The sequence below is a fragment of the Parasteatoda tepidariorum genome, chromosome 2, assembly GCF_982258835.1.
Source record: "Parasteatoda tepidariorum strain Cologne lab strain chromosome 2, Ptep-v5.0, whole genome shotgun sequence".
NCBI classification, from domain to species: domain Eukaryota; kingdom Metazoa; phylum Arthropoda; class Arachnida; order Araneae; family Theridiidae; genus Parasteatoda; species Parasteatoda tepidariorum.
In genome coordinates this window covers 9508191-9527552 of record NC_141756.1, presented here as the reverse complement: position 1 = coordinate 9527552, position 19362 = coordinate 9508191, and the positions used below count along the sequence as shown (strand labels likewise).

At 28.6% G+C, this 19362-nt stretch overlaps 1 protein-coding gene across 1 annotated transcript in view; it reads right to left on the bottom strand.

Moving 5' to 3' along the window:
- Positions 1-1720: 1720 nt before the first annotated feature.
- Positions 1721-19362, bottom strand: part of LOC107456368 (zinc finger X-chromosomal protein) — a 35467-nt gene continuing 17825 nt past the window's right edge. The window contains exons 2-4 of the mRNA XM_087156853.1: positions 6352-18569; positions 3513-3734; positions 1721-2154 (exon numbers count right to left, since the gene is read on the bottom strand). Of these exons, the coding sequence (XP_087012979.1) occupies positions 3526-3734; positions 6352-6421 (279 nt within the window). The 5' untranslated portion in view covers positions 6422-18569 and the 3' untranslated portion in view covers positions 1721-2154; positions 3513-3525. The remainder of the gene's footprint in view (positions 2155-3512; positions 3735-6351; positions 18570-19362) is intronic.

The window sequence follows — 19362 nt, the reverse complement described above, 5'->3', positions numbered from 1 at the left end:
AAATAGCTTATGTTAACACTATCTCCTTCTAAAATTTACTTTCACGAGAAAAGGTTTTTTTATTTTTAATTTCATTATTAATCTTCACTGATTTGAACAAAGCTATCCACGTATATTTACATTTAGTAAGCAAAATATCACAAATAATGTTTAGCTTTTAGAAGAGTTAGTAAAATAAAATAAATAAATTAATCTTAATGCTCCAGAAGCTTTTAGCTTTCCTCTATTGCCTGTAAAAATACAAAACTCAAATCTACCGGAAAAGTTAACTCAACTCAATCGTCACACGACACAATTTTCTCTCCGCACAAACAGAGGGAGCATATGCCAGACGAGACTATGATGTTGGGGACTAAGAGATAAGGGGAAATGTAACAATGAACTTGCTCTATTTGTAATACAGCTCTATGTATAAAATTGTATATGCTTAAATATTAATATTTAAGCGAGGTTTAAAACCTGATGAATTATTATTAAGATTGCTTTAGCTAAGATGTAATAGATTTTGAAAGCTTAATTTTCCCTTTGTTAATTGACATATTAAATTGTTAAAAGTTTAAGTTTTTTTCCACACTTCATAATTTGCAACACCAGATGGTCGTACATCTATTTTGACAGAGATTTTAAATGTATATACTAAGGACGGTAATTATAGAATATTTTGCGCATACATCTGAAATCTCCATGATATGTAATTCACAAAAAGTGTTCACTAAGGTTTAGACACATAAAATATACAGTGTAACGTCCCATATCCGGACGTCCCTTTTACGGAAGGGTCGATTTCCCGGACACTTTTTAACAATCAAAATAAACAAAAATTTCTTCATCTTCCCCTCTCCTTTAAAAAAAAAAAAAAAAAAAAAAACGAAGTCTTTTGACAGGTTTTTCCCCTTCTCAGCTTCTAGAGATCTATGCATTGAACCCATAAATCAACAGAAAAGAGAACAGAAGATCTACTAAGACCATGACCCATGACCTCTGGAACCCAGGAAAGGGTGGGGGAGATTTGTTTTCAAAAGAGCACAACTGAGTCACCTCCCTCCCCCTTCTTTCCTATGCAGCTGGTTAGTAAAAGAGGCATTTCCTGGAACCTTTTCATTTGAGTGTCAGGGGAAGAAGAAATACTGTGAAATAGGATAAACACAGCAAATGTTAAAGTGGAGGGGGAATCCCCTTTAGTCACACAAGAAAAAATAAAGAGAACCCAATCAGCATGCCACGCCTTTATGCTTGATTGATAGCCAATGATGGGAGAGAAAATAAGAATTTGTCCCTACCCCGTCCTCAACTTGAATGACAAGTAAGGAGAAAATGAATTTTTCTTCTCCACCTACCCACCTTACTGAATGACGGGAATTTCCCCTTCTTGCTTGAATCGTTCTAGTCCAAAATGGCGGAGAGAGCAATTAATATTTTCATAACTGTGAATTTTTTTCGTTTTCTATATTTATTTTTAGAATAGCAATAATTATTTTTTTTCTAATATTTTGTTTATGATAGATTAGATATCATTCTAATACTAAAACATTATTGCCGAAAAATAATGTTTATTTTCTGCTTCTTAGATTCAGATCATTTTAAGCTTTGTTTACCTTGGAGGTCAATTATACGGAAAAATCAAATATACGGACTTCCGGAAGTCCCGCCGATTCCGGATACGCGACTTTCCACTGTATAGCTAAAAAAACCAATATTTGATTAAAAATAAGCAAAATAATTTAATAATTCAAAAAATATTTAATAGCTCTTAATTAAAATATAGATCATATCCAGTGAATATAGAGAATGCAAAAGCAGGTAAATATTTTAATCACACAATCAACTCTACGAATAAATTTCAAAAATTATAATCAAAATGAATGAATAAAATATATGTCAACTCAACATTTCGAATCGAATTTCGTAAATACAATACGTATAGGCATAAGTAATTTTATAAGTTTAAGAAAATATACTAATTCCAGTTTTGTAAACATCTAAAACGATGACGTTTCAGTTCATCTGAACGTGAAAAAGTCTTCCCACACTTCGTACAATTATGAGGTTTTTCTTGAAAGTGCTTGGATTGCATATGTCTATTCACGTGACCTTTCCGTATACTGGTATAACTGCACAACTGGCATAGAAATATTCTTTCCTTAGTTATAAACCCTGTAAAAAATAAAAGAATACATCAACTCTGAAGATATTATTTACGTAACAGGAGTTGAAACTAAGAAAACTTAGCAACTTGTCCCTGAACAAGTCGGTATATATTTTCACAGACGCGTTTACAAGTCTCTATTAAATTTTTTGTAAAACGAAATGTAATAAGGTAAATTAATATAAAAAAAGTACCATACAACTGTTGAGTAATATTTACAACACAGACAAAAACATGATACTGCAAATAAAAAAAAAATCAGCATACGATCCTTTACATCCATTGCTGGCTCAGGAACCACGGATAATTTTTTTAAGGTGTTCTGAGTTTAATTTTGAATGATACCAGACTGATGGAGCACAGAACCATGCATAGTATTAACACATGCAATATAGTACAATGTGAAGGAAATTTTTAAATAAAAAATAAGATGTTCAAAGATAAACAGGAATTTGATAATTATGATTGAATATTTGTCCAAATTGTAATCTAAGAATAAAATTGCAACTGTAATCCAAATTGTAATTTTCATGAACATAAACTGTGCATGAAAATTATACAAATTGCATTATTTAAGAATTAATAAATGCATTGGTTCTTAAGAAAGTAGCATTAACACAGATAAAAAACATTTTAATGAACTTACAAATAAAATTGCATTCTATTCCTTAAATATAAACCATTGGTGGATCTCTTATTATAGGCTAAATAGGCTCAAGCTCAACTTCTCCCTTCAAAAATGGGACCAAGCACTATGAAATAAGTATAACAAAAATAGTTGCGATATTTAAAAATCATAAATATTCCCCTTGCTGTCAGGCTAACTGTGGGAGGTTTTCCTCCCCATGTAACGTAAAATGAAAGTTAGGTTTATCAAAAAGTCTTTCAACAAGGCAAATTTCTCCTAATACTTGATCCAGGAGTTCCGTTGCCTTCTGGATACCAAGTTTAGTATACTAAGCTACTAAAAAAATCAACAATTTGATAAAAAATTAAATTATACAAGTGAATATAGCAAAGATAATGCATAAAAATATAATTTAAAATAAAAATAATAAAATCAGATGAGCTTCCTTCCTTACTTTGAAAAGAAGACACACGGAATTCTGCGATATTCACGGAACAATCACAAGCCCTGTTTCTCGTTATTAGACCCCGAAGAATGATAAGAAAAATCTGGAATTCCAGGGTACAATCAAATATAATCCCTCCCTGCTTTAAGCAATAAAATGTGCACACAGATAAATTTTCGACAATATTTTTAGCACAATGTTGGCAACTTCAATGGATTGTCTTCAGATGATCGATTTTTGAAAACAATAACTATAAAGTAAAAAATATATAATATAAAATGAATAACACTTGCAATTCTTTTGAGGTTAGACAGACTTCTTTTTGTGATGAAGAACCCTTTTATGTCTGTATAAGGCAGATGTTTGGGCAAAACTTCTACTACAGTAAGAACATTGAAAAGGCTTTTCACCAGTGTGAACTCTGATATGCCTGGTCAAAAATGTTCTGTAAATTGATGTGTAGCTGCATGTATTACACTTAAATATTTTTGGAAAAAATGCTGTCTGGGAAAAGGCTGAAATAATAAAAGACAATGAGTAACAAAAATATATGTCATGTAATCTACTATGTCTAAGTAAGTTATTTTAATTAAAAAATGTTTTCCTTTTTTTAAAAGTAAAAAAATTTTAAGTAAAATTTCAGTTCATTATTTAATGTAATAAAAGTATAAGTAGAATGAAATAATTTTCTACATATTATAGCCATTTTTATAAGATTTAATTTCAGTTTAATCACAAGAAAAAAAATACTATTTATAAATTATCAACAATAAAATTTATATGTAGTAATAAGGAAGTGTAATATAATGTTTTTAAATTAATATTTTTTTAAAATCTTTTACACCTTTACAGATTTTAGTTATTTGTTTCAATAAGAAGCATTTCAAATAAAAAGATATTTTTAAGGCTAAAATAAAAACTTATTAGTGAACAGGGAAGACACTAGGCTTTCAAAATCCCGGGTCCCTGGGACCCATGACTTTTAAAAAACTGGGTCCTTTTGAAAAAAAATGGGTCCTTTACATAATTTTTTAAACAAATACAGTAGAGAACCATTTTTCCGGTATCCAGAAAACCGGGAAAAATTTTGCTCGATTTTCCCACCATTTTAAACTAGAACGAAAAAAGCGGAATTTGGACTCATCCTTGAAGTTGAGTAGAGGAAAATGTAAGGAAGGGGAAAAATTTTTTTCCCCGTTTACCCAGAGAAACGTCATTTCCTCTGTGACCTTGAAGGCAGGGAAGAGAGGAATGTTTTATTTTTTCCTTTAGGCCGTCAATCAAACTCAAGGGTGTGGCATGCTGATTTCGTTTTCTGCTTGATTTACGAGGGGGGTGGGGAAAATGCATTGCATGCATATCAGTGAACAGAAAAAGAAAAGAGAAAAATATATTTATTTGACATCAACTAATAAAAATAAAATCTTTTTCTTTTGAATAAATTCTCATTCTTTGGAAGTGCGGTATCAATTGGTTGCGGTTTTTCTTGGTGTGGAATCACATCTGCAGTAATTAAAAATGTTGTTTTTATCAACAAAAAAAAAAAATAAAATAAGAGGAGAATTGTTTATTAATTTAAACATAGGATTATTTTATGAAGCAGATTACAGTTTTGTTTTTCTGATTCCACTATGTTTGATTTTTTTTCTTTTCGCGATAAATTTCGCACTCAATAAATTAATTCTTTCTATTCATAAATTTTATCATTAGGTTTTTTTTTTTTTTTTTTGAATTCCGTTTATTTTGCCTTGTTCCGGGTTTTAATATTTATGCTAGTGCCTTTTTTAACTATCGTTTAAATCATTATTTTTATTTCATTGTCTGGCAAAGTCATACTTAAATAATATGTTATTAGCTTTTTAAGATTAAGAAATTAAAAGTAAATAACTAAATGTAGCACACATACTATAATGTATTTTTATTTGAAAGCTTATCTTTTACAATCACGAATAAAATTGGGAAAGCATTCAAAATAAAATAAAAGAGAGAAAAAATCTTTAGTACTCTTGAAAATATTCCTGTACGATGCGACCGCCAGCTATGAATTTTTCGCCAAAATGGAAACCCCCATCTTGGAACAAGTTTTCAGAGCCCAAACAATAGACTAGCTCTTTCTACCCTAATATCTCCTCTAAGTGCTATAATGGTCAACATTTTGAGTCATAGAACTGGTTTCCCACCTGTGTGTCTAACATGTGTTGGTCTAACTCTGGAGACAGGGTTTTTTTTTTTTTTTTTTTTTATACCGAGGATGCATACCGATTTATTTTTTGCGTCCCAATTTTTCGATTTTATTAAAATGTTTCGATATCAAAGATTAAAAAGTCGGGAAATTTATAAACTTTCTTCAAAAATTTACGCGTCCCGCGGGACGCGTAGCGATCATTTTTTTGCGTCCGATTTCAAATTTTTGCGTATTTTACGCGCTATAGCGCGTAAATGTCTTCCCTGAGTGAAATGTTATTACAGAATGCATTTATTCCATGCAATAACTACAATGGATTAGGATTTTCAGACATTTTATTTTAAAGTTAATAATTATATCAAAAAGTAATTATATCGAAGCACACACTATTTTGTAAGCACTTGAAAGTAGAGTCAATCTGCATATCATTCACAGAAAAATAAATAACATCAAACATAATAAGTTAAATAAATATACTACACTTTGTGTAGCATTATGGAAGAAGCTAGATTACATAATTTTGCAGCAAGAAACTAGTTTTTAATATAAAACATAATACTGAATTTTAAAAATTATCAGTAAAAATTTACAGTTGTGAGCTTTTGTAATAATTACATAATTCAGCTAACTTTCACTGCAATTTTAAAATATTACATCATATTCATAACATCCAATGATGATGAGTTACAAATCTGTTTCATTTTATGACCCTGACAAGTTCAACTTTAAGTCAAAAGGATAATATTATTACGCCACTCCCAAAGTTAAGAAACAATGAAATTCCTATCATTCGTAATATTTCAAAAACAAATTTTAAAATGATATTTTTAACTAAAATGAATTAATTTGTCTTAAAGATAATCTAACATATTAATTATTTTTTATTTTAATCAAAATGAATAATGAATCAAAATGAAATAATATTACAATAAATGTGAGCAACATACTATAATAGTCAATGTCCATAAAGAATGGATTTACATTTGTCACTTTATCAATCCACTGGAGGTTTAGCATATGGGCAAAATTGGGAGAATGTTTTTCTCCAATACAATGATTCCCTACTTCATAACATGGAAAAACCGGTTTTGCATGTGGAGGAGACTGCAGGTTAAATTAAGACTTTTTACATGCCGAACCGTTAGTGGGCTAAACAGAGCTAAGCTGGTGCAAAATGTAGTTCACCTAATAATACAGTACAGTATGAAAAATGTCCTTCAGATGAAAATAAATGTTTATTGTATACATTTGGCTGTCGATAGCAATCTCTGTAATTATTTCTTGTTTATCACATACCATTTTACTAAAATCCACTTTAAAAGCTTAGTGACTTTATATATTTTAGCAGAACACAATAGCGACTTATAAACAAAAGAAAGGTGCCTCCATTTACAGTGGGAAAGTCACCAACTTATGAACATTTTGATAACAAAAACCTTGTTTGCAAACTAAGGCTTAAGATGCATTAATGAAGAGAGATAAATAAAAATTCCCTAGAAACTTTTCCAAACAAAAAAATAATGACACATGTTGGATTATTCTAGTTTTGATACATGAATCAGACACCTTTTATTTATACAAAATCATATAGTTTCATCTAAAAGACTGAAAAAAAAGCTTAAATTTGTTGTTAATATTGAGACAATATGTTCAATACTGATCTCATTGAAAAATGCGACAAAAATTAATAAATAACTTAGATAATGCACATAATAATGAACAATGAATCATGTAAGATATCCTCAACACTCAAGTTTCTTTAATGGTTAACAAAACAGATGAATCCACTTAAAATTTTGAAGACATGACTTAATATTTACATACTTTCCATATCCATTATCTAGAATAGGCTTAATAGAGAACTAGATAAATGAACAACTTTAGAAAGAAAAAACTCACACGCATGCTGAAAATCGCCTTCAATACGATAATTGTAACTTGCAATAAGCAATCTTAGCTGGAGAAAAAAAATAGCATGATCTATACAATTCCGATAAAAAGTCTCCTACCAATCAATAATAATAAAAACTGAATGTTCTGCCATCTTTGCTATAGTTGAGAATACATGGAGCTAACAGGAACAAGCTGGTAAGATACCTCTCGCAATCCATTTTCAAGCAGTAAATGTATTTTTTTAAATTAGGAAAATGTCTCGTTCTGCTTGTTCAGATCTCTTCATATGAAGTTTAATAGCATCCATTGTCCATACATTTAGTAATCTACATGTCATTTTGTCTACATAAATCTGCATTAAAAGTTCTTCAAACTTGCATGCTTCACAGCAAAACAAACAAGTTTCACCTATTCGGTTCTATATCAGCATGTACAGGAGGAACATTTTCAGAAGTTACCCCTTGTGTGAAAATTAGAAGATTTTAAGTAACAAATAATAAATTAATCATAGACCGACCAAACATTTTCCTGATGCAATTGGCTCACAGACCCTGGTTTTTAAAATGGACAACAATATGACTCTTAAGAGAAGACTTCTGAGCAAAACTCTTGTAACACGTGGTACATTGGAAAGGTTTTTCTCCAGTATGAGTTCTGATGTGTCTGGTCAAATCAGTTTTTAAAATAGTTGAATAGGAGCAATATGTGCACTGATGTACCTTGCCTTTCTTTAAAGCTGCTGAAAAATTAAAACAGACATTAAAAACAGATTATGGTTCTTGCATTTCATGCTGCTAAACAAAATTAACAATAAATTTAAATAATGTACAGTTAATAACTCTGCATTGTTTGATTCAAATGGAAAAAAATGAATTGACAAGTGTTACAGACAACACAACTGCATTATGTTGCTATCGAAAATTAGTAGTACAGTGAAAATCATTTGGGATTTAACATAAAGGACACCATCGGCATAAGGACCTATAACTTCAGAAAGCCTGGGGGGGAGGGGGTAATAAAACAAAGCACGCCCCTGTTTCCAATTGGAAATTTTAATAAATGATAATTTATTAAAATTTTGATTTTGAAATTTTAACATTTTTTAAAAATATTTCTAAAAAAAAGCTAGCTCATGATGAAAATTGTAGACATTTTTTAGATTTTGCTTTTGGAGATAACAATCAGGCAAAGTAACAGCCCAAGTTGAAAAGATGCATAAAAGCCCTTAAATCTTGTCTGAGGCACAACCAAGTAATTTACTAAATTTAAAAATAAAAAAAAAGAAGCGTGGAATGAAAATTGTTTTGGTAACGGCAACATGTTCCATGTGACCCGAGTAAACACGTTTAGCGATGCAATAAGGTGAATGAACAATTCCCATTCATTTTTAGGCAATTAAACAGAAAGTTTGCATTTTAATAGCATTTTAGAGTAACTAGTTAAAGCTTTTGGAACCATTAGAAAAACAAAGGTTTACTGACCTGAGAATTGTTATAAAGTTTTTCAGCATGGCAGAAAGAGTTTATAGCAATAATACAAACCTGGACTAAATACACACTTTCTCTATATCTGTCACACACTAATTATTTATTAGTAAAAATCTCATGTTTTTTTTTTCTTTTTGAAAAATGCATGTTTTAAAACAGGTTGGAGCAGATAAAGTGAATTATGGACTTGGTGCAAGTGCAAAAATCACGTAATTTAAAAAAAGTGTTTACCTTGCAATAAGTTCAAAAAATTATTGTGTACCTAAACATAATTGTGACATAAGGCAGGTTTGACTGTAAACATAAAATGAAAGCAGCATTAAAAATTAAAAAATTTTTGTGTGTTATGGAACAAACATTACAATTGAGATTAACACAAATTTATTAAGAGAGAAAATAAATTATTTCCATGAGCAGTATAGTAAAATATATAATTTGTTATTCAATAATAAAAAGTAATAAAACATAAGTAGAAACATAATTTACTTTTGTCTTTAATGCACTGTTCCATGGACAATTATATAGTTTTGATAATTGCAATGTTTTTAATTGCCATGTCAATTTAAAATTGCAATGTTTTATTGTCAATTAAATTTTTTTCAATACACTTGAAAAATGGGTAAATTTTTATATAATAGTAATAGGTAAATAGGAAAAAGTGCAATATCAATGAAAAAAAAAAAACAGCAACACATATAGAGCATCTAGTACTTGGAAAATAGATAATTCTAGCACCCAAAATTACATTAAAACAGATATACAGGGGTTTTTAAATCACCACCCTTTACATAAATTAAAATCTTTATTAAAAATTAATTTAAAAATATATGCATAGTAAATGTTTAAAAATATGAACTTGTATTAATCTGATGAAGTATTAATGAGGAAAACAAGATTAAAAACATCCAAACCGATACGATTGCTCGAGAAAACATGAGAAGTGACTATTGAAAACATCTTCAAGATTGCTTAAGGCCATCAAACAGGTTTTAATGTTTTAATTTTATCTCATGAAACAGAAATTTTTCAGGTCATGGTAACATTTGAGATTTCATTTTTTTCTCATAAATATTAACATTAATTTGCAACTTGTAAAGTGTATAGTTTTTTTCCCATATTTCTTAATAAAAATTTAAAAAACACACATTTAGGATGGTCATTTCAAAATATGTTGTACAGCAAGGGCAGCGAGTAAGGAAAAGTATGGTACATAGTTATAAATTTTGTGTACAAAATAGTATATATCCAACAGATAGAAATAGTTTTCACTAAGTTTCGAGTTTTTTAAAATGTCTCTTTTACCAATACTTGCACACATAAGAAAAAAAAAATAATAACTATTTACAGTATTGAAGAAAATATTTGAATTGAAACGAGTCACATAAAAAGATTCCTTAAGTGAGTAACCATGTGACTTTTCAAGTGTGACTTTTGAGTAAAGCACTTGTAGCAAGTGGTACATTGGAAGGGTTTTTCTCCAGTATGAACTCTGATATGCCTGGTTAAATCTTTCTTTAAAACAGTACTATAGTTGCAATAAGAGCATTGAAATATCTTGAATCCTTTTTTGGAAAATGCTGCAAAAAATGAAACTAAAGTTACCACAAAGTACTAAACTATATGAAGGTTTAGATAGGTAAAATATTAGACAATTAAATTTTTAGAAAATCATGTATCAATCATTAAAGCCTGTTCAAAGCTAAAAGTTAATAAAATTTTATTGAAATAGTGCAAATTTATTGAACAGTGCACACACATGAGGCAAAATTAATTTATAAGATATTTTTTTTAACAAATATTTTGAGCCATCATAATATTTTTTAAATAACATTAAATCTTTTTTTATTAAGTTAAAACACAGTTATTTCAAAGCCATTATAACACTACTGCTGTTTGTCCACTGCTAATATATACTAATATTTGCATTCATATAAAGAGAAATTTTTTGAACTTTAATATTCTTAAGAATTATACTGAATAATTGAGAATAATTAGAAAGAATAATTTTAGGTGCCTAAAGCTGCGGGCTTTTTATCACCAAAAACCAAATTTGTTATTTAATCAGAAAGTGGAGTGAAGCATAACGTTTAGTATAATTCTGTGCAGGAACTCGATCTTCAGACGGTTAATTATTGAATTATACTACGGTTAACTTTTTTTTAAATTCGTGTTTGGATGTAAATTTGAGTTTCTATATTTAAAAACTGAATTACTGGACTCATTAAAAGACAATAATTTTTCGTATGTTATATTAAATTATACCTTGCATGAAAATTTTGATTTCAAAATTTCATTTGAAAATAGGGAATGAAAGGTGTTATGATGAGTAATGTAAAAAACTTTTAAATCAAAGATGCAGATTAAAGATTTATTAAAAACTATATAACATTTTACTGTTTAAGAGATTTTAGTCTCTAAAAAAACTTAGGAAAAAGACTTTTGACATGATATTATACAATTTCACAGCTTAATTTTCCCTCAAAAGTAAAAACTTCAAATTTTGAACTACAACTGTGAGATTCTACTTTTTTTCAGCAAAAAATTGGATAGTCTTCATTTTTCTTCCTTTTCAAAAAAATAAAAAAAATTTTAAAGGGAGAGAGCTGCAGAATTTAAAATGAAAACTCCATTGCTCTACACATGGTTAAACCTTTCAGACTTTAAAAAGCAACAATTTCAATTTTACAAAAAATTGTTTTTACACTATATTAAAAAAAAATTTCTAAACAAACATTCAGAAACAATAAACAAGGTTAATAAAACAATTGCAACTAGAAAAAATAATAAACATTTATTGGACCTTACTCACCACACTTCTATTTCAACATTACAGTGACTAACCAATACACATACTTAAATTTAAAAAAAAGTTTGAATAAATGAAATCCTCATTTAAAATTATCATGACAGTAATGCTGCATTAATTAATGTTTCTTGGTCTCAGTTGACCTCCAGTTTAAAACAGATTTGAAAGAAATGATGAGATTTCATTATTACTAACCACAATCTTTTCATTGATTTCAACATTAACAAAGTATTCCTTATATATATTAAGTACAGATGCAGAAAAAAACTTGGACAAAGAACTTTTAATATAGTTTTATAGAAAATAAATAAATTAACAAAATATAACAAATAGTAAGAATAACTTTTACTAATAAATGAATTTAATTAGTTTCAACATGGTCGTAGTTTGCTGTGATGCAGAGGAGAAATGAAATTTTCAGCAACGGGCAGCAAGTATTCAGCCTTTAGTTCTCCCATTGCCGTCAAAGCTATTGCTTTAGAGGGTCCAAACTTTTCTGAGGTTTAGATCAAGCCCTAGACACCAAAATACACCATAATCCACGGGATTGAAATCTGGTGAGTAAGGTGGCCATCTTTCAGATGATATCGGGTTTAAAAAATGCACCTTGCACCATTCTTGTGAGCTGGTACAGACTTGCTGCAAGGTCCACTTTACATTGCCAAAGTGCTTGTTGGTTCACAGAAGTACAACAGCTTTTAGAATATCCCACTGGCACACTTTTTGAATTATTTTAATGTCCTCACCCACAAAAACCAGGTGTATTGCCACTTCCATTAACTTTTCCCAGACCATGACTGACTTTGGATTTTTAAGCTCAACAGTTGTAGAGGTGTTTGGAGTGTCTGTCTACAGGCGAGCACGTATCATTCTGGGAGTTATCAGCTTGTTGGACGGAAAAAGAGCTTCTCATCAGCAAAAAGGAATCTGTTCCATTGCTGACTTAAAGTCTATTGCTGAAAACTGCAATACCTGTTTGGGCCTCTGCATTGTGGCATTTTGAAACCAAAACCAATTAAATTTATTTATTAGTAAAAGTCTACTTTTATTATTTGTTAATTATTTTTTTCAGTTGAAATTTTCTAAAATACCCAATCTATTTAATTATACCAAAAAAAAGTTCATAACAATTATTGATCAACTCTAAGGGAAACAAGATACAAATATACAAATGTGCATACAAAGTAACTATGCACAACTAGCAACAATGAGGTCGCTTTTTCAACATAAACTATGAGATAAGGTATACCTTAAAGTTTTTGAGGAAACCAAAGTACAAATATCGGAACAAATTAACTTTACAGTACAAAAGTCAAGAATATAGTATAGAAGGGAGACACAATGACTTTTCCCTTACAAAACATGGCAATAAAAAAAAAACTTGGACAATTCGATTAAGTATCGTAAAAATTCCTTATATAGAGTCTTATTATTTATACAATTTACATATGTACAGTTTTTACAAGTATGAACAATGCGCAATAATGAGTCTATAAAGAAAACAATAAAAAGATGAAAAATATATGTCTGATTAGTGTGTGTACTAGATACTGGGATTTTCTTTTTTACATCACTGATATGGGAAATAAAAGGGGACCAAGCTGAAAAGGCATCATAAGCAGGTAAACATTATTGGTAGGTGACGTTAAATCTGAGTTCAACTATATTAACAAAATAAAAAAGTAACTAAAATCCAATGTTCTGAAACGGAGAACTAAATTTATATAAGTCTATTTGTTATTAAATAAAAAAGTCTATTTGCACGACATTCGAAAAAAATATAAAAACACTAGCAATTTTGTGAATAATGCTTGCGATTAACATAAATATTATGAATATATGTGTTTCATGTGAATAAGCATTTTGTGTCTCAACATAACCGATTTCTGAGTGGAACACTTATTGCAAGCATCACACGAAAAAGGTCTTTCACCAGTGTGTTCTCATGTGACGCGTTACATTTGACTTGACCATTGCAGTGTAGTTGCAAACAGTGCATTGATGTATCCTAGTTTCCTTCAACAGTGCTGAAATATTAAAATGACAAATGTACAAAAAAACGCTTATTACATGCTTCATCACCAAACTAGTAAATACAAAAATACTTTATTTAAAAAAAAAAAAAAAATTTTGATTTAAAAATTGAAAACTAGCATTTTCTTTAGAAAAAGAGTCAGAACCAAGCAATAAACACAGAGCAGCGGTACATTGCAGAAATCTGCCTTAGTGATGATGTTAAAAAGTGGCAGTTGTTTAGATTTATCAAATAATTGATTGTTAAATATTTTTCTTTAAAAAAATTATAAACAGTAGACTTATTCCATTGAAATAATGATCACTTTTTTTTAATTTTAGATGACATTAATATGCGTTTTTCAAAAGTCATGTTGGGTAACTAGTTTTTACAAGCATCTAGCTGCCAACATGGATGAGAAAAAATTTCAGTAGATTTTACGAAATATAAATTTGATAATAATTGTGGCATAATATACCGAATATTCTACACACAGGGAATTTTAGGGATTTTTGAAGTCGTTGAAATACAACAACATTATTACACTAATAAATTATAAAAAGTGGTTAGTAATATTTTCCATTTATCATTATTCATAATTTTGAACAGTAATAGTCATTTAATTCTTTAAAGACAGATGAATTCATTCTAATTTAATTCATTAAAGATTTAAATAATTAAAGAAGGAAGTTCTGAATAAAAATGAACTAAAAATTTTAGAACCAAAAAAAAAAGAAGCTTTAAACTGATTACAATTCATTATGTATTAGTAATACTTATTTAAACATTCAAACAAGCAAAAAATTTGTGAAACTTTCATTAAAAAGGGATTTCTTAGGAAATTTACTCAATTTTAGGTGATTCTCAAAAATGTACAAAACCCAGCAGACCAGGTAAAACTGGCAAAATCCAGTAATCTACTGTAAAACCCAATAGAGTTGGCAACTATGCAAGCTTATTCTTTTTCTAGTAACCTCAATAACTATGGTACATTGTAAGCAAAATTATATATAGCGGGACGTGCAAAAGAGAAAAATAATTACAATGAGAAAAAAACTCGTTACCAGTCACTTATGCATGTCTGGAAAATATGAGAACTTCCGCTTATAACAGCCCGTGTGTTAAACAACATCTGTAACTGATATTGATTACAAGTTAGAAAGTTTTTAATGAAATATAAATTTTAATAAACACAGAATGTCCAGTAATAGTTAAGTTTGTATTTATATAAATTAATTGAAGTCAACAAATACAAGTAAGTTTGATTAACTATTACTGGTTATTAAAGATGTTTCTGCAAATGAACCAGCATTACATGACTTCTCATAGAAGACTTTTGACTAAAACTCTTGTAACATGTGGTACATTGAAAAGGTTTTTCTCCAGTATGAGTTCTCATATGTCTGGCCAAATTAGCCCTTAAAGCAGTTGAGTAAGAACAAAGAGTGCACTGATGTTTTTTACCCGTCTTCAGAACTGCTGAAAAATAAAATCATGTATTAAAAAATATGTTTAAAACATAATTATCATTAAAAAGATATTTTGTAAAACAAAAGCCCTTATAAATGCACTAGCATTTAAAAAAGCTCAAACTCAGTTCCGGTAAGGCAGTTTTATTATAAAGTGGACAAAGTATTCCGTTCTATTAAAATGCCTGTAATGCACTAAATTAGTGAAACTACCGACCCATTTGAAAAAAATAATACAATTAGTTTTCAACTAATTAATGTTTCCAAATCAGAACATAAAATTTAAACTCTTAAAAAAGGTACAAATTTTCTTTTCTTTACAAATTAAATTTTTATTTAATCTTTAAATAGACATTATGTATGAAACAACACATCTGGTAAATCTGTCACTGTTTAGAAACATCGTTAAACTTTCTCTCATCTAATTGCTAGTCATGCAATTTCTACTTTTGATTACATACAAGAATTGTTGCATTAGACAATGCAGTTAGATACTTTAAAAAAATATTTTCTGTTTTTAATCAAAGGATTTATACAATCATGTAAGACTTGAAGAATATAAGCAAAATAGAACACTAAGATCTACCAAGATTAAAACTTTTCTCAAAGCAATTCCCCTGTTAGAAGTGCTGATACCAACATAGTAGCAATAGGGCTACATTATGTAGTAAAAAATAATTTTATTCAGTAAAAAAGAACGATTTTATTTAGAAATTAAATTTTCCAGTTTTCTTGGAACACCATGCAAAATGACAAGATTAAAATTAGGTAGAATGGATGTAGTATTTTATTACTTATTTAAAATTTTCTAAAACAAAATATATAATTTTGCAAATATGAATGGTGTTTTCAACACTAGGGTAAACTTACACTGTAAACTTTCTGCTTCCGGTGTATTTTGAAGCCATTCGGCTCACATGATCATTGTGTTTTCAGATTCTCTTGAGTAGTATTTCTTGTATATATGTATTTATTACCGGATTTATTATTTGTGTTAAAAAAATCGTCAATTGGAGGCTTGTTAATTCAAAATGTAAGAATCATTATTTGAAAAACAGAATCGCTATTACATAAAACACTTCTTACTTTGTCAACAATATACTAACTTTGAAATTTAAAACTAAATGATAATTTGTAAAATAAACTTAATTTCACTGCTCGACCAATATGCTAATACTTTCGTGTGGTGGTGCACAGCTTGCAACAAGAGCAAACTGTAATAAATAAGTAAAAAGACGTCAAATCAGGACTACCAAAAAAGCAAGTATTTTCTAAACCTAGAAACCACATCACCTTTTTTAACAAAAAATCTATAAATAACTAAAAAAAATTTCACTTCAAACTCACAAGAATTACTTGATATCATTAGAATCTTATGATATACAGCAGATTTGAGCTTAGAAATTATAAGAATAAGCTGTAGTAAGCAGCTGTATACTTTCTAACCAGAAGTAGAGCAGGTAGAGCTCGAGAGTGTTGTTATCATTTATATTGAAAACACCATCCATAGGGAAATAATATTTAGATTTTTTTATGAAAGTTAAACAAGAACAAAAGATGAAGATTTATACAATAGATCAATTTAAAAACAACTGACAAGTCTGTACAAAAATAAACTTAAGACTTTCAAAAAGGTCAAAAACATTTATCATTTGCAACACACCATAGGAAAAATTTCTCTACAATATATTTTTCATTTCACACTAAAATTTTAATTTTCTTTAAAAAGTAAACTACAGTTAAAAAAGTTTTTAAACAAATACATCAGTATAAAAAAATGCTTTATATTGATTTAAGAAACTAAAAGAATGCTTTAAAATGCAAAATTTAAACAATTTTTATTTCTATAAAGTAACAAAAAACAAGGCTGTTTAGATACAAGTTTCAATACTTAAATTTAACCAGATAAAAAAAAATTTGCGCACTTCCAGATTTCATCAGGTCAAAAAATTTAAATAAATAATGTTCCTCTAATTTTGCTCGATTTTTAAAAATTTTTTATTCCACTTTAAGATATATCTAGTTCGTTCAACATCGCTACAAAATGAGAAAAACTAATAGATAAAAATCACAAAATATATTTCACTATAAAGCATATGCTCAATTAATCATATGTAAGTTATCTGGTTGTAAGACAATCATGCTTGACTTTTGCATGTAAAAACATTAATTTCAGAAAAAAAATAATTTAATTTTTATCTAAAATTAACTTAATTAGCATTGAATTCTTTCTGTTATGAAGTATACATACTCAGTAATTAAAGGATTATTTATTAGCAAAATATGTACCAGAAAACTCACTCATTATCTCATGAATTCAATTATCACTCAGAGAAACATTAACTAAAATTACACGACGATTAACTTGATAACCTCACAATAAACACTTTTTCTTTGTTACGGAAAAGGACAATCATTTACTCTTAGAATCATCTTTTATAGAAGAGTATTGCATATAGTATAATATTGCAGAGGAAACAACAATCCTGAAATGCAAGTAATTCATTTTAATCCTGTGAATACCAAAAATTTATCAGAAATTCGAAAGTCTGTAAGCAAATTATTTAATGATTATATAAATAAGAGTTTAAACAATGCTTGATATAAATGATAACAATAAATATTTTGCTCAACTTTATTAATGATTACTCATTATACAGTATACTCTCGATATCTCGCAAACCTTGCTCTGTCAAAAAAAAAAATTTCTCCCTGGCCATATAAATCCACCTAGCGTTAATTTGAATTCCTATGCCGAAGGGTTTCTTCTCAAAACCTTGCCAAGTCTGGTTTTTTTTGCAAAACAGAAAATGAATTTTTTTGGAAAAATCAAAGTATAAGTTCATTGTAAACCAATTTTTTTCTATTTAATTCAAAATAATCATCGTTGTATTTAGACTTATAGTCAACTATCATTACATACACATTTAATAGAAGTTTATCTCGAAAACTCGCTATCTCAAATTTTTTTTAGCGTACCTTCAACTTTGAGATATCAAGAGTAAACTCTATTCAAATATTCATAACATTACAAATTTTTTCTTGCATGTAGCAAATTTTATTGTAAAATATATGATAATCATACTATGCCTTCACATACTGCATTTTCAAATAAATAAACAAAGTGAAATTCATATTACACATCATAAAAATTAAAGTTTAACTTATTTCATTATAAAATACATATAAGGTTTCTTATTAACCACGTTTTCCATTTTCCCCTTCATGGTTGTCAGTTCAGGAAATGTTATTTAACACAGCACAATTTTAAGTCAACTTAAATTTGTTTTTCTTTTCTCAACAAAACTAAAATTTTTATTATGACTTAGCATGTGACTTATCACAGATGCTTTTCGAGTAAAACATTTATTACAAGTGGCACATTTGAAGGGTTTTTCCCCAGTGTGAGTTCTGATGTGTCTGCTTAAATTTGCTTTTAAAGAAGATGAGTATGAGCAATATATACACTGATGGAAGATGCCTTTGCTGGAAAGCTCTGAAAAAGAAATTAATCAATAAAGTAAAATACTTTTGAAACAGAAATATAAAAACCGAAAAAGCATGCTTTGTAAAATATTACATTTATTAATACTTCATCTTAACCTCAAAGTCAATTAGATTGACAATTTGACTAATTTTTACATTAATGTTATTTTATATAAAACAGAAATATGTTATTGTTGAAAATGCACTAAATATAGCACATAGGATATCATAATTTTTTTTTAACTTCTAAGTTTGTTGTGCAGGTGAAAAACCTTTTGAATAAAATACTTTTGAAATAGAAATAATACAAAAACCAAAAATTTATGCTTTGTAAAGTACTTCATTTATTAACTTGACCTTAAATTCAATAAGATTGACAATTTGGCTCTTTTGGACATAAATGTTATTGTATATAAAACAGAACTATGTTATTGTTGAAAATGCACTAAATATAGCAAGCAGAATATCACAATTTTTTTAATTCTCTAAGTGGTCGTGCACATTTGAAAAACGTTACACTATTTTCTACCTACAAATTACCTTGTACGTAAAAAAAGCCTCGGATTGTTTTGCGCAGAGGCACCCAATTATCATTTCAAACACAACTGTTGAGTCAATAAACACAATTTGCTACTTTGAAAGTAAGAAACATTAATTGTAACACAAAAGAAAAAGTATCATTATAAAATAATTATTTAAATTAAAAAAATCATTAATTTTGATACTTTTAAAAAAAGTACCTAGTTTTTACAAAAATTCAGTGTCAATCAACAAAGCACATTTTAAATTAAAACTTACAATGC